At 36.6% G+C, this 12,527-nt stretch overlaps 3 protein-coding genes across 4 annotated transcripts in view; 2 read left to right on the top strand and 1 right to left on the bottom strand.

The window, feature by feature from the left end:
• The window catches only part of LOC6642073 (MKRN2 opposite strand protein), a 59,604-nt gene that overhangs the window by 1,008 nt on the left and 46,069 nt on the right, over window positions 1-12,527 (top strand). The gene's annotated exons all lie outside the window — the stretch shown is intronic.
• LOC6642074 (protein eyes shut) overlaps window positions 1-12,527 on the bottom strand; it is a 38,133-nt gene that overhangs the window by 1,750 nt on the left and 23,856 nt on the right. The window contains exons 5-11 of the mRNA XM_002064812.4: window positions 10,021-10,373; window positions 5,457-5,729; window positions 4,040-4,332; window positions 3,309-3,969; window positions 3,083-3,246; window positions 2,268-2,999; window positions 1,250-1,492 (exon numbers count right to left, since the gene is read on the bottom strand). Coding sequence (XP_002064848.1) covers window positions 1,250-1,492; window positions 2,268-2,999; window positions 3,083-3,246; window positions 3,309-3,969; window positions 4,040-4,332; window positions 5,457-5,729; window positions 10,021-10,373 — 2,719 coding nt within the window. The remainder of the gene's footprint in view (window positions 1-1,249; window positions 1,493-2,267; window positions 3,000-3,082; window positions 3,247-3,308; window positions 3,970-4,039; window positions 4,333-5,456; window positions 5,730-10,020; window positions 10,374-12,527) is intronic.
• Window positions 1,536-2,262, top strand: LOC111518656. Its single transcript, XM_023176035.2, has 2 exons — window positions 1,536-1,711; window positions 1,778-2,262. The coding sequence occupies exons 1-2, from the start codon at window positions 1,661-1,663 to the stop codon at window positions 2,225-2,227; spliced, it is 501 nt and encodes a 166-aa protein (XP_023031803.1). The 5' UTR covers window positions 1,536-1,660; the 3' UTR covers window positions 2,228-2,262.

The raw sequence follows: 12,527 nt of genomic DNA, 5'->3' as shown, positions 1-12,527 counted from the left end.
ATTTAATTTGTTTATTTTTCGCTTATAAGTGAAAGGCCGAGTTTGAAGACGACCAGAGGCAATTTAATAACTTGCTTGATTTGAAGCCTCCTTCAGGTTTTGTTGTTTACGGATCGCTAATAGAACCTGATATCGTTGATTGATGTTTCAAATTCAATGGTTTTCCAATGGGAAAAACTTTGGCCATATAAAACTTTCAGTTTTCTGCAGTTGAACTTATGCGAGGGTTAGTATACAACTTTCCCCAAGTTCTATTATCAGCTGACTTTGATATAGAAATAGCTTCAACGCTATAACTAGTTGGGAATTGCAACAAAATGAATCAAAGCTTACAATAAAAGAGTTCACTAAATTTTAAGAATACTTAATGAACTAGGATATGAAGCATCAATGACGTATACGCCCATTTCTTTTGTAAACATTTCTTAATGTTTTAAATTTTTGCCTTTTCCCTCGTACAATGTTCAGGTTAATGGAAAACCCCTCGATTGGCTATGGTTTATTTATTCTACAATTTACGTGATACAAACTTTTTTATTTAATTACACTCTCCATAGTGAAAAATTAGAAAAGTGAAACCAATTTGTATTAGAGATTCAGCTCGAAGTAAATTTAAGAATTTGTTTCACTTTTCAATACAAATAGAAAGATCAAAGCAAATCATAAATTTAATTTAAAATTATAGCCCATTATAGATTGAAAGTTTTTAAATTAAGCTAATCTAGAGATCTGAAAAATATATATTTTTTGTCTTTGCGTCATTTTAAAATTTAAATAATTGCTGTTTGTTGTTTTGTGTGAATCAGTTCGCTAATTTCTTTTTGCTGTTTATTTTGGGGTTTGTTGTTTTTTTTTTTTTTTTGCAATTCCAACTTCCTGACCCCGCTGTGCACTGAACCATAAAGTCATCAGAACTGTTAATGGTTTTTTTTGCTCTTGTTGTTGTTTATCTCTCGCTGTAGTTCTCTCTAATTATTATAATAATAATAATAATGTTCTGCTCTCGGTTCGCTCAAATTGAAAACTTGTTTTCAAATCAGTTAATTTTTGTGTATGTATTTGATAATCTACTTTTGACGAGAAAGAACTTTTACTTATGACACATTTTCGAGAACTACACGAGTGGCAGATGATTTTCGACAAAAAAAACTTGTTTTTAATTTCATTTATGATTTTAAGTTGCAACTAGATCAATTTGGTGCTTGACTGATTCGTTTAATGATCAAATTGTTGGGTTCAATGTACTCACCGATTTCACAATAGAAACCGCCCCAACCATTGGGACATGAACAGCGACCACTTCGCAGGCATCTGCCACTATTTTTGCATGGTATCAATTTGCAAGTCTCGGAATATTCACAACGATCGCCCTTGGCATATTCGGGACAAATGCAATGAGGTTGAAGTTTTTCATCCAGCCAACAATGACCACCAGATTCACAGGAATCGCCACCGCAGGCGGTGCCATCACAGTCACGAATATTGCGAGATTCTAAAAGCAGAAAGAATCAAATCAATTACAAGACAAATATACTAAACGTAGTAGGCATGTTCAATTATGTTGTAAAATCAACTAGATCTCAGTAGAAAACTATTCAAACTATTTGTGTTTGTTCATAATTTTGGTAAGGACACGCAAAAACGTTCTAGAAGAGACACAATGACAATCAATTCAGTGAGTTTGGGTTTACTTGTAGTTCTATTTGTATGGGTAAGTGTTTCCAGAATAGTTTCTTTTGACTACATTTGAACAACAACAACTCTATACAAAATGTAGATACAAGTTCCTTTCGGGGTTAGCAAAAGTATTCCACAAATTGTTGTCAACGATGCCAATTCTAACAAGGCCATAGTTAATGCCACAACTGGAATTAACGCTACTGAATTGAAGAAAAATGTTACAGAGTTAAGTCAGTCAGGTGAAAAGAGTAATCTCATTTCAAAACGAATTGGCCATAAGAAACGTGAAGCTGATCCGGATGTGGGATTCAGTTTTGATGAATTGCATTCGCCGTGTGATCTAGACAGTAGTGGAAGAGCTTTACTTATTGAATATTTTCCCGCTATTTGCAAATGGATGTGGAATTATAGACATGTTAACGAAGGTTATTATCGCATCTTCAAGACCTTTCAGTTGGAGGCATTTTTCTTTGGCCAATATTACGAGCGTTTGAAGCGTTATGAGATTGATCCACATTCATTTGAATATTACAATACACATGTCTAACAAAGAGTTAAAGAATAAATAATAATCAAATCCTACTTACCCACAATATTTGTTTCATTGAGGACAATTCGTGAGCCGCTGACAACCAGTCCTCTAACACAGCCACGGAATGGTATTGGAAATCCAGAAATGGCATTATGTGGCAATTTGGATAAATCTTTTAGACCACCAATATAGAGCAGTGAATCCGGTTCGACCAATACCTCGGCCGATGGGGCCAAAGCCGAAGAGGCACTGCCCTCGACCCAAAGAGTTAGCCAGCGACCACGTTGAGCCATCTTGATCTTATGCCATTCACCAATGGCCAACATGCGTACACTACGCACAACAGTCACATGATTACTGGGCCCAGAGATGCGGAATTCCACAACGCCGCCTTGCAATGACAGCGATACAAAGCCAATTTTCTTGTCCTGATTGTTGTTAAGTGTGCCAAAGTAAAGTAGGAGGCCACGCTCTGACAATGGACGCAATTGGAATTCAATGAAAAAGAATTGCACTCGATGATGCTCTTCGAATGTCTTGGAACCCATAAGGGGAACGGGTGAGAAACTTCGCTGCTTCTCCACCTCATTGAGCAGTTTCATTACAAAATGTGTGCTTGGCGTTGAAATCGGTTTTGGTGGCATCAATTTCTTGGTGAAATTTCTATAGCTAACCATTTGAGATCGCTTGGCGCCTATCTTATCGCCACCATCATATAGATAGGGCCAACGCACAGCTAGATATGAACGTCGACCGGTTAGTGAGACATCGCTGAGTGAGCGAATTTCTAGAAAGATATAAAGAGCGATTGAGAGAAGGTACATAAGTGAAAGTGAAAGACACGATTAAGACAAGTTTAGATTAAGTTACCTTCTTCACAATTCTTGCCTGTACGTCCCACAGGGCAATCACATTCATAGCCATTCACCAGGGGCACACATGTCGAGTCCTCATAACATTTATTATTAAAGGAATCACAGGGATTTGTGGGTTGAGCACAGAGTGGTCCATACCAACCTTCTTGACAAATGCATCTGTATCGGTATCATATATTAATTTGATGTATAGAAACAATTTTTAAGGTTTTCGAACTTACGTAAACGTTGCTCCATGCTGAAGACAGGCTCCGTCATGCTGACATGCATGTCTATGACACTCTCTGGTTCCACACTGACCCACTCCACGTCCTCGAACGCCGCGTGTTTCTTGCAATGGTACTGTTACTTGTCCAGCTCTTAGTTGGACATCATAAATACAGCCCTGGAAGCCCGAATGTAATGGCAAATCGTGGGGTAGTGTATTGAAATTGGCAATCTCATGACCACCCAAATATAGAATTGGTAATACATCCATGCGACTAACACTGCCCGGCGAACGTCCGGAAATATTGAATTTACCATCGACCGAGAGCCAAGCTTGTCGTCCAATGCGACCAACTTTGATCTCGTAGGGTACACGCGGTGCATCCAATCGGAAATCAATGGGTTTTTGGGTAAAAATGCGTCGGGGTCCAGCTCCCAGATTCCAGGTTAGCATTATGTAACCCTGTATAAAACTAACTGCCAAATGATCGCTCTTCTCATCATGATAACCCGACTGGCCAAGGAATGCGAGTAGAGAGATCTGTGACATGGTTTGTGGTAAAATTTTGAAACTTAATTCCAATGAATATTCCAAGGGTATGGGCACAGTGTAGGCCACAAATGATGAGAGACCATTAACACTGCCAGAGAAAGAGGGAAGAGCCACCTCGAGATCTTTTTTTTTGGGAAAGAAAGAAAATTAGTATTCCAACAACAATGGCTTTTAAATCTTTTGTGTACTCACTGTGTTCGCAATAATGCCCATGTTTGCCTAATGGGCATAAACATAGATATCCACTGCCTGGGAATTGTACACATGTTCCTCCGTACTGGCATGGATTATCCTCACAAACGGATATCTCACAAGTGGGTCCCATATAACCGGTGGGACACTTACATTTCCATTTCTCAGCCTTTTCGCCATTCTCATCCAACTCGGTTGATTCAATCTTAATGCAGGCGGCGCCATTGCGGCAAGGACTCGATAGACAAGCCAACGAACCGCATTCAGTAATGCCAAAGCCATCGAGAGCGTCCCTATAAAGCATAAGAGTGAGAAGGAATGTTAGGTGTCGCCCTTAATTTCATGTCCTCGGCTAATTCGAATGTCAATATTATACGGATGTTGTGTGCGCCATTTGCCAAACAGCCCACAGCTGTCAGTCCGCCATTTGACCGTCTAAAAGCAGGAGTCCATTTCCACCCTAACTCTTCTCCGCTTCACCTCTTCCGTGCTCGTGCTTTGAGCCATCTGTTTTATGTTCGCGCTTTTCTGCGCTGAATGCTGATGAATGGCTTCCGCATTCATTGCTTCTGGCTGCCCTGGCCTCTGCGAGACCTAAACTTTTTTTTTTGCTTTGCCCTCATCTTGATGCTTTTCATTAAGCTTGCTGCATTTCCACTTGGTGCAAACTTGGTAAATTTGTTTTACCAAAACAAAAAAAAAACCCCAAAGGAAACTCGTAATACACTTTCAAAGTTGTTTGGTCACCAAAAGAGGGCTTTGAGAAAAACTAAATCTTGATGTACGATTCAAAGACTTTTCATCAACATGAAATTAAATCTGACAAAAATGAAAATTGTTCAGCTAACTTCAAAACTTGCATAATGATTAACCTTGCTTTAAATATTAAAATATTTAAAAATGGTAAGGGTTTTGTTGCCAAAAAAGTGTGGCTGCATATTTAAATAAAGCAAATACCAGAAATATTATTAACTCCGTCGTTTTTTATGCCCCCAACTCTGCCCCGGTTACAACTACCCATATAAGGTAAACAGTTTTAACAGCCACACACTCTGGAGTTGTTCTTTTACTCTCCCGCATCATTTATATGCCACCTATACCTGTTTTTGTTACATGCAACTTTGTGTGAGGCCTTGTGAGGCTGCAACCATTTGAACCATAGGTGCCTGGGGTCAGAGACGCGCGTAAGAGGCATAAACATTTAAGTGATGGCCACAGAGTCGTAACTTTTGGGAGCTGTTCATTAGCCATTGGTCGTGGATGACGACGACGACGACGACGACGATGGCAATGGCAATGGCGACCAACACCATCAGCAGCAGCAGCAATACCATTTACAAGGTGCCCAAAGGGCACAACCAAAATGAAACACCAAAAAGAAAAGCAAAAAAAAAAAGCAAAGTGCTTCTACACTCACCCGAATATTTCGCGCCCTTGTCCATTAATGCGCAACGAGTGCAGACAGCCGGTGAAGCCGGTACCACTTTGCGCTGGCGGCAATTCGATAATCAGGCCAATCGGTGCCTGGGGTGCCCCGCCCAAATGCAGCCATGTGTTCAGTATGGCCTCCGGTGTATGGAGTCGCGATGGTAGTAACTTCAACCATGTCGGCTGATCCCCGGACATGGCCAATGTGTCGTTGACGAGCAGCGAGGCATTGCAGTGGGTGTAATTGCGGCTGAAGTCCAATCTGTAAAATAACACAAAAATGAAAATCAATTTTTACATATACATAGATAGACATATAGATATACATATATTGGATAGGTACTGTATTATATACATATATAACAAAAAAAAGAAAAATATCACAGAGCTCTTGTTTGTATAGCGCAAATATGAAATATTTAATATGCCGCACCGTCCTCTGTACGCGGCCTTTAAAAGCAAAATTCTCCACATGCCAGTGCGTGCAAATATTTATGACACCCGCTGAACAAAAAAAAAACAACAAAAAATATGGAAAGAAAAACCCCCTAGTCCTGGTCCTGGTCCAGGGCTCCCCATCCACTTCACAAATTGTTGTACCTTTTGCCGCCTGTTGACCTCTCACGTAACCAATTTTCAGGTTGCCTTTCGTTTACCCGTAATGCACTGTGGTTTGCTATTAGATGAAAATCAGTTGAAAATTAGTTCCACTAATATGATAGATTTAGCTCATTTGACTCATTTCGTATCGATAGATTTTCTATTCTTTTTCTATGTTCTTGGATTATTTTTAATTTGTAAAGTTAAATCAGTTAAAACATTTTCATGTCATTTCTCTGCTTTATTTAAAGCGAAGGTTATAAGAATTTGTCAAAACAAAAGATGTATAATTAAGGTGGCATAAAGAATTTTATAAAAGTATTAACAAAAGAAGTGTTAAGTAACTTGAATATTAAACCGAAATTGTAAGTTCTTTAATAGGACATTTCGTCAGTTTGGTTTCTAAAGAGTAAGAATTCTTTCCAATATTTTAAGTCTGATCTAAGATTTTTAAGTTTTTAGAAACTAGTTTCCTGAAATTGATGACTAATGTATTTTGTCTCTTAAAAGTACCTTCAAAAAGTGTCCAGACAATTATGTTATATTGACTCTACAAGTTGTGCTAAATTATGTTACTCTTGCATTTTTAATGACCTCTATATATTAAAAAGACTCAGCAGAACTTTTTTAAAAGATTGTCTTTTATCAAAAAAACTTGTATTTTACATTGTGAAACATTAGAAAATATTTTAAAATACTTTGGGTTTTTGCTCAAAAAAAGACAATAGTATTATAAACTAGTTCCACTATCACTTTCAATTTGTACGAAATTGAAATATTTCCTTCGACTTTTCTTTAAGTCCATGACTACTGTGCCAAAAATTCATCTTGCCCTCTCCTTGGTGCCTCTTCACAACGTTGTCAATCGACTGTCAAATTTTTGGTGTGCTTGTCTCAACTTGGTATGGAATTTTCAACCCTTTGATGTGATCGAGGCACAAAAAAGAAAGTAAAAAGGACATGAAGCTGGATTTTTGGGTTTCACATTTTATTGTTTCGCAAAAAGGGCACAAATGTCACCTGGCCGTTATTTGTAAAAAACGTTTTCTGATTTTATTTGTTGTGAAAAGTTTTTACTTTTTGTTACTGCTTTTGATGCTGCTTCTGCTGCTGCTGCTGATGCTTTTGTTGCTGTTGTTATGACTGTTTTTGTCTGGCATATGAGATGGCCAAACTGGGATTCATATCTGTTCTCGTTTATTACATTTGGAATGCTGATATTTTAATACAGAGCATCGAAAAACACCCAAAAGTAACGTAGAGTGCAATAAATGCGGGCGGGCCACTCACAGAATACAAATTTTATTGTTATTTTATGTGGCATATTAAACAAAGTTGCAGCATATGACAAAACTTTATTGTCAGATTGGATTTAGTTTTTATATTTGTTGATTTTCGATTAAATTTCAGTATATAGCGAGTAAGATTAGATAAGTTAATTATAAAACTCAAATGATTTGAGGCATTTTAATCACTAGCTAATGTTATATTTATGGATATTTATAATGGTTAATAGGAAACTCTTTTCCTTCTTACAATTTATTGTAAAAAATTTAAATTAGATGATATTGTTATGTAGTTTTTAAACATGCTAATGTCGATGTAAACTATGATTCTGCTTTGTAATTTCTAACTAGTTTTATCAATGAAGTAGCTGTCTGACAATATATGTAATACTGTAATATTAAAATACAGTTTTACTGATTTCAACATAAGCAGTTTCTACTACATATTGTAGTTTTGTTTGAAATTTTGGTCTTTAATTTATCAATTTTTCATTATGTAAAAAATAAGCTATTTCATGGCACTTTACAGTGAAGCTTGTAAAGCAAAATTATCTCAAATGGTATTTGACCCATTATTTTTTAAATCGAAATTCTTTCACAGAAAGATAAACTAAATCCGCTGCTATCGCATGCCATATAAACATTTTACATCATGTCTAGTCAACTATAAAATGTATGCCAACTGACCGTTTTTATGCCCAACTTAACCCGACTAACAAAATTTTCACAAATTTACAATTCAGTTGAGTGCAATTACTTGGTCATCAATGTTGATGGAAAATTACCAAATAATCATTTACAGACGATGAAAAAACAAAAAAAAAAAGAGGCAGAAAAACAAGACTCACTCACAAGTCAAATGAATTCCCCAAACGAATCAAGGCTAACAACAACAAGAACTAGAACGTGGCATAAACAGGACATTAAGGAATAGATATATCAAAAAAAAAAGTGGGACAACAACACCCAGTCCGAGGAGAATGAATGAAAGAGTGAGTATGGCAGAGGCTCTACAGTCTGGTCCCGTCTATATAAATAATTTACCAGTGGGAGTTTTCTTTTTTTGGAAGAGGGCATAGAACTGGAACGAAGGCATTTTTACGACTATCGAATCGACCACAAATTTACTTTTTAGCACTTGGTCCCAGCTTGGGGCTAACCCAATGTCCGTTGTGTACTCTTGACTCTCTCTGGTCCTTGGCCGTTGGTCTCTGGGTTCTGGTCCTTGGTTTTGGTCTTGGTCTTGGGTCTTGGTCTCGGTCTTGGGGGCCACCAAGTGGATTTACGAGCAACAAATTTATGTTCGTTGCCTATTTTTATTTGCCTTGCGTGCTTAATGGTCCACAAATACATAGTAGAATATAAAAGTGTAGAGAAGGGGCCGCAGGACTCTTTGCCTTGCAGGCCTAACAGCTATTGAACTAGTTCCACACACACACACACAAACATACTTTGTTCTATCCTAATAATGAGCTCTAATGCTCCCCAAACGCAATTGACATTTTACTTAAGGATTTTCAACGAAATTTGGTGTTGCACACAATTAGTGTAATTAGAAAGCAATAACAATTATCCTTAGCTTGTGCCTAATATCCTTAGGAAACTAAACTTTGTTTTGTAAAGGGAATGTATTTTGGGGGAAGCTTTTAAATTATTGCGAATTTGCCTAGTTAATTCTCAAATCAAATTAACTGAGTTGAAAACCGCCCTGGACAAAATGAGAAGTTGCCTTAATATTTTCTTGTTTGCTAATTGGGCGTGTCAATTATTTTGTGCCGAAAAAAAAAACGAGAGGAAAACAATGCTAATTTAATTTGTTGTTTAATCAAGTTGAGGTAATGGGCGGAGGTTAAGGAGGCGTGGAATTTGCGGAAGTTTAATGAAAGTTCGTGAAGCATGTCACGAGAACAAAAGGCTTAAATCTTTTCAATTTGTTGAACCTTTAAGACAAAGAAACCCATTAATAAATAGGCTTATGTGGTTAAAAGAAGAAAGCATTTTCATCGGAATAATTAACCTTATACATTTTATGTATTAAATGAGTATATATATTTTGAACAAGTACCTCGTATGAACTTAGATTTGAACTATCTCATTTTTGGTTTTATTTTCGTATGTGTTTAAAACAATTTAACACATTAAACACACTTTTTCATTTACCCATTTTTCACTTCGGAATATGTTGGTATTGTACGGAAAATTAAATTTCAATCCCATTGAACAAAAAGCCAAAAAAAAAAACAAACTCAAACAGCGCTTACTAATTACGCATGAATGCCAAGTTGAAATCCCACAGGAAAAAGTGGCAAAAAAAAAAATGCATTTTATTCTCCACTTCAAGCACTATAATTTGTGGCACTTCCTGGCAAGTAGGGTGAAATCGACACGAAGGCAAATTTAATGACCAATCTGCTGAGCCACAAGTTTTTTTTTTTTGCGAGCGGTGTTTTTTCTGATTTTCTCGCTGTTTCTTTTCTTGCCCCGGCACAGTTTAAAAAGTTAATTAAGGTTGGCCAACCTTGGCAACCCCTACTGAACTTTCAGACAGTTATCACGTTTAGGGAGGATGTGACCTTATGGCTGCCACACACATAATTGCGTTTTGGTTGGTGGTCGAGGATTCAGAGTCAGCATTGAGCATCAGCATCTGGACACATTTTCACTTACTCAGCTCGAATGGTAATTTCGTGACCCGTATTCACAGGCGTTTCCAGTTCACTCAACAGCATCGTTTGCAATCCGCACGAGAATTGGAATTGCATAAGTCCCTTCTGCAGGAATAGGGCCATATAGTGTCCACCCTTAGTGCCTTGAGCAGCAGCCAGCATGATCAGTCCATTGGTGGCTCGCGTTCGTACTTTAAGTTGAATATGCATGGGTAAAACAGCATCGAGAGCCTCATGTTGTGGTATATCCTTGTAAATGCGATGCGATACATATGAATCTCCGGAAAAGGCGGCATTCTTAATTACAATCGGTAATTCACAAAGCGGACCCTGGCGATCAAAACGGCAAACGCACTGTGAACATTTTGAGAAGAAAAGTTATGAGATTAGCAAACATTTAATCAGAATATAAGTTAATAAGTTTAAGTCTCCTTAAAACATATTTTGAAATTCTTCTTCTCCTCGAGCTTGTCACGTGACTGTTCCCCAGTTGCCTTGCACTTCATTTGTTCAACTTGAAACATTCTCAACAAAATTACAGTAAAAGTTTTTCTTCTTTGAAACTGCGTGAGTCCCTTTTGCCTGTTGCAGACGTTTCTCCTTTTCTTTTTTCTTGTCCATGTTGCACTTTCAAGTATCCCTTGACGGTGGCGGCATAAATAAATTATTGAAAACCAGAACAACTACAAAATGTGGCACAAGTAAGAGAAGCGAACCCCAGAGTTGAGGGAAAACCAAAAAAGTTAATTCATATTGCTTTTAAATTTATTGGAGTTCGCTTTAGCTTTGCTCATTGAAAGGTAATAGCAATAGTTGGTATAATATTAATGAAATTTGTTACAACTTTGATTTCAGAAGTTTTTTTTTCCTATTTGGGACTTTTGTAATTAGATACTGCATTATTTTGTTTTTAATTTGTTCAAGCTATTGATTTATTTAGCTTTATTTTTGTATTTTTTTGGTCGGTCGTTTAATGGTGTAATATTAAATTAGTATTTAACTACAAATATCTGAATTAATTTATTTTCCTGCGATTTCAAGAGGATTAATTAAAATGGTTTCTGTTTGCTTTCGAGCTCGAAAACGAAACAAGTTACTTTTTAAAACTTAACGCAAAAGTTTCATTCCCAACTATGCCAGATTTTGGCATGTCATTATAATAAGAAACCATTTAAGAACTTTATCTTTTTAATCCTTTACAATAACTTTCTTTTGTAAAACACAAAACTAAACAGGTCGCAGAAAAGCAAAACTATAAAATTTACATCTAAACTCTATAATATATTACCACATCTGACAGATATACTTAATATCTTCTGACTACAGTGTACTTCACATAAATAGGTAAACTTTATTGTTTTGGTATACCTTTTAAAGATCTTTACCAAAATATAATATTGATGTGATTAATATATTTTAAAGAGTAGAACTAGATTTCGTTCGCTTTAAAATATGTAAGTAACTTTTGGGTATTGTCGCCTTGAATTTAAAAATACTCTGTGTTAGAGTATTGATTTGATGCATGGTTTAAAAATGCAAAAGTTTTCTTTTTCAACAGTCGTATAATATAAATTTCAAGCAAGCATCCTAAACTACCAACACATTAGTATCCTAACAACTGGATGATGTAAATAAAGATAATTATGAAAAAGATGACGATGAAGAAGATGATGATGCTGATAAAGAGCTTCTTGCTCAACGCAGCGGGCGTTGATTTTAATGTTTTCCTTTTTGCTGGCAAAAAAACAAAAGCCGTTGCGGAAATTTGTTGTTGGTAAAAGGGTTGGCTAGGATGCTTGTACATACAACTTCCCTTAAACTTTTCTTTAACGCTGTTAGGCATTTCCGTTGCCTGGTTAGAACAATTGTAAGCCACAGGCCATTAATATTTTCCACGTGAAGGTTTTGCAAAAGAACGTCAGTTGCTTTGCGGACAGACATTCTCATAAAATATGTTCTACAGGTGGAAATCATAAAAAAAGGTTGTACTATATTTAGTTTAGCTATTTAAAAGCAAACGAGTCATGAAGAAATTACCTAGAATTAATACAACAGACAAAGAAATAAACATAATTATTTCATTTACATCAACATTTTTTCTTCTGTAAGTATTAGTAATGGCAGCTTATGTATGGTGTATATCTTTTATTGGAAGAATGAAAAAAATCTTACCAAGATATATATACATATATCAATTAAAAACCAGAGGGCCGGGGCTAACTTCGACCGCGTCAAAGTTTGTATACCCTTGCAATTTCTTTGGTAACTCTTTCCTTACCTTTATAGCCATCAAAGTGGAAAAACGTTTAAGCTAAAAGGGCTAATGTGTCCGAAAGAACGGCCTACAATCTTAGCATAGGAAATAACGATGATCAAAGTCACTGTTTTCCACCGATCGTTCCTATGGGAGCTATATGATATAGTAACCCGATCCTTATCAAATTTGGCACAGTCATTAACAGATATATTAAACCAATAAATGTTGAATTTAAAAGCAATCGCGTCAAA

Source organism: Drosophila willistoni (assembly GCF_018902025.1).
Source record: "Drosophila willistoni isolate 14030-0811.24 chromosome 2R unlocalized genomic scaffold, UCI_dwil_1.1 Seg167, whole genome shotgun sequence".
Lineage (NCBI taxonomy): Eukaryota > Metazoa > Arthropoda > Insecta > Diptera > Drosophilidae > Drosophila > Drosophila willistoni.
The sequence above is the reverse complement of the archived record's forward strand: the minus strand, read 5'-3'. Positions and strand labels throughout refer to the sequence as shown.

Bases quoted from the DNA above. Each gene is read 5' to 3' on its own strand.
- LOC111518656 (XM_023176035.2), top strand. From the start codon at position 1,661: ATGACAATCAATTCAGTGAGTTTGGGTTTACTTGTAGTTCTATTTGTA. The intron at 1,712-1,777 runs GTAAGTGTTTCC...TACAAAATGTAG, and splicing joins TTGTAGTTCTATTTGTATGG to ATACAAGTTCCTTTCGGGGT.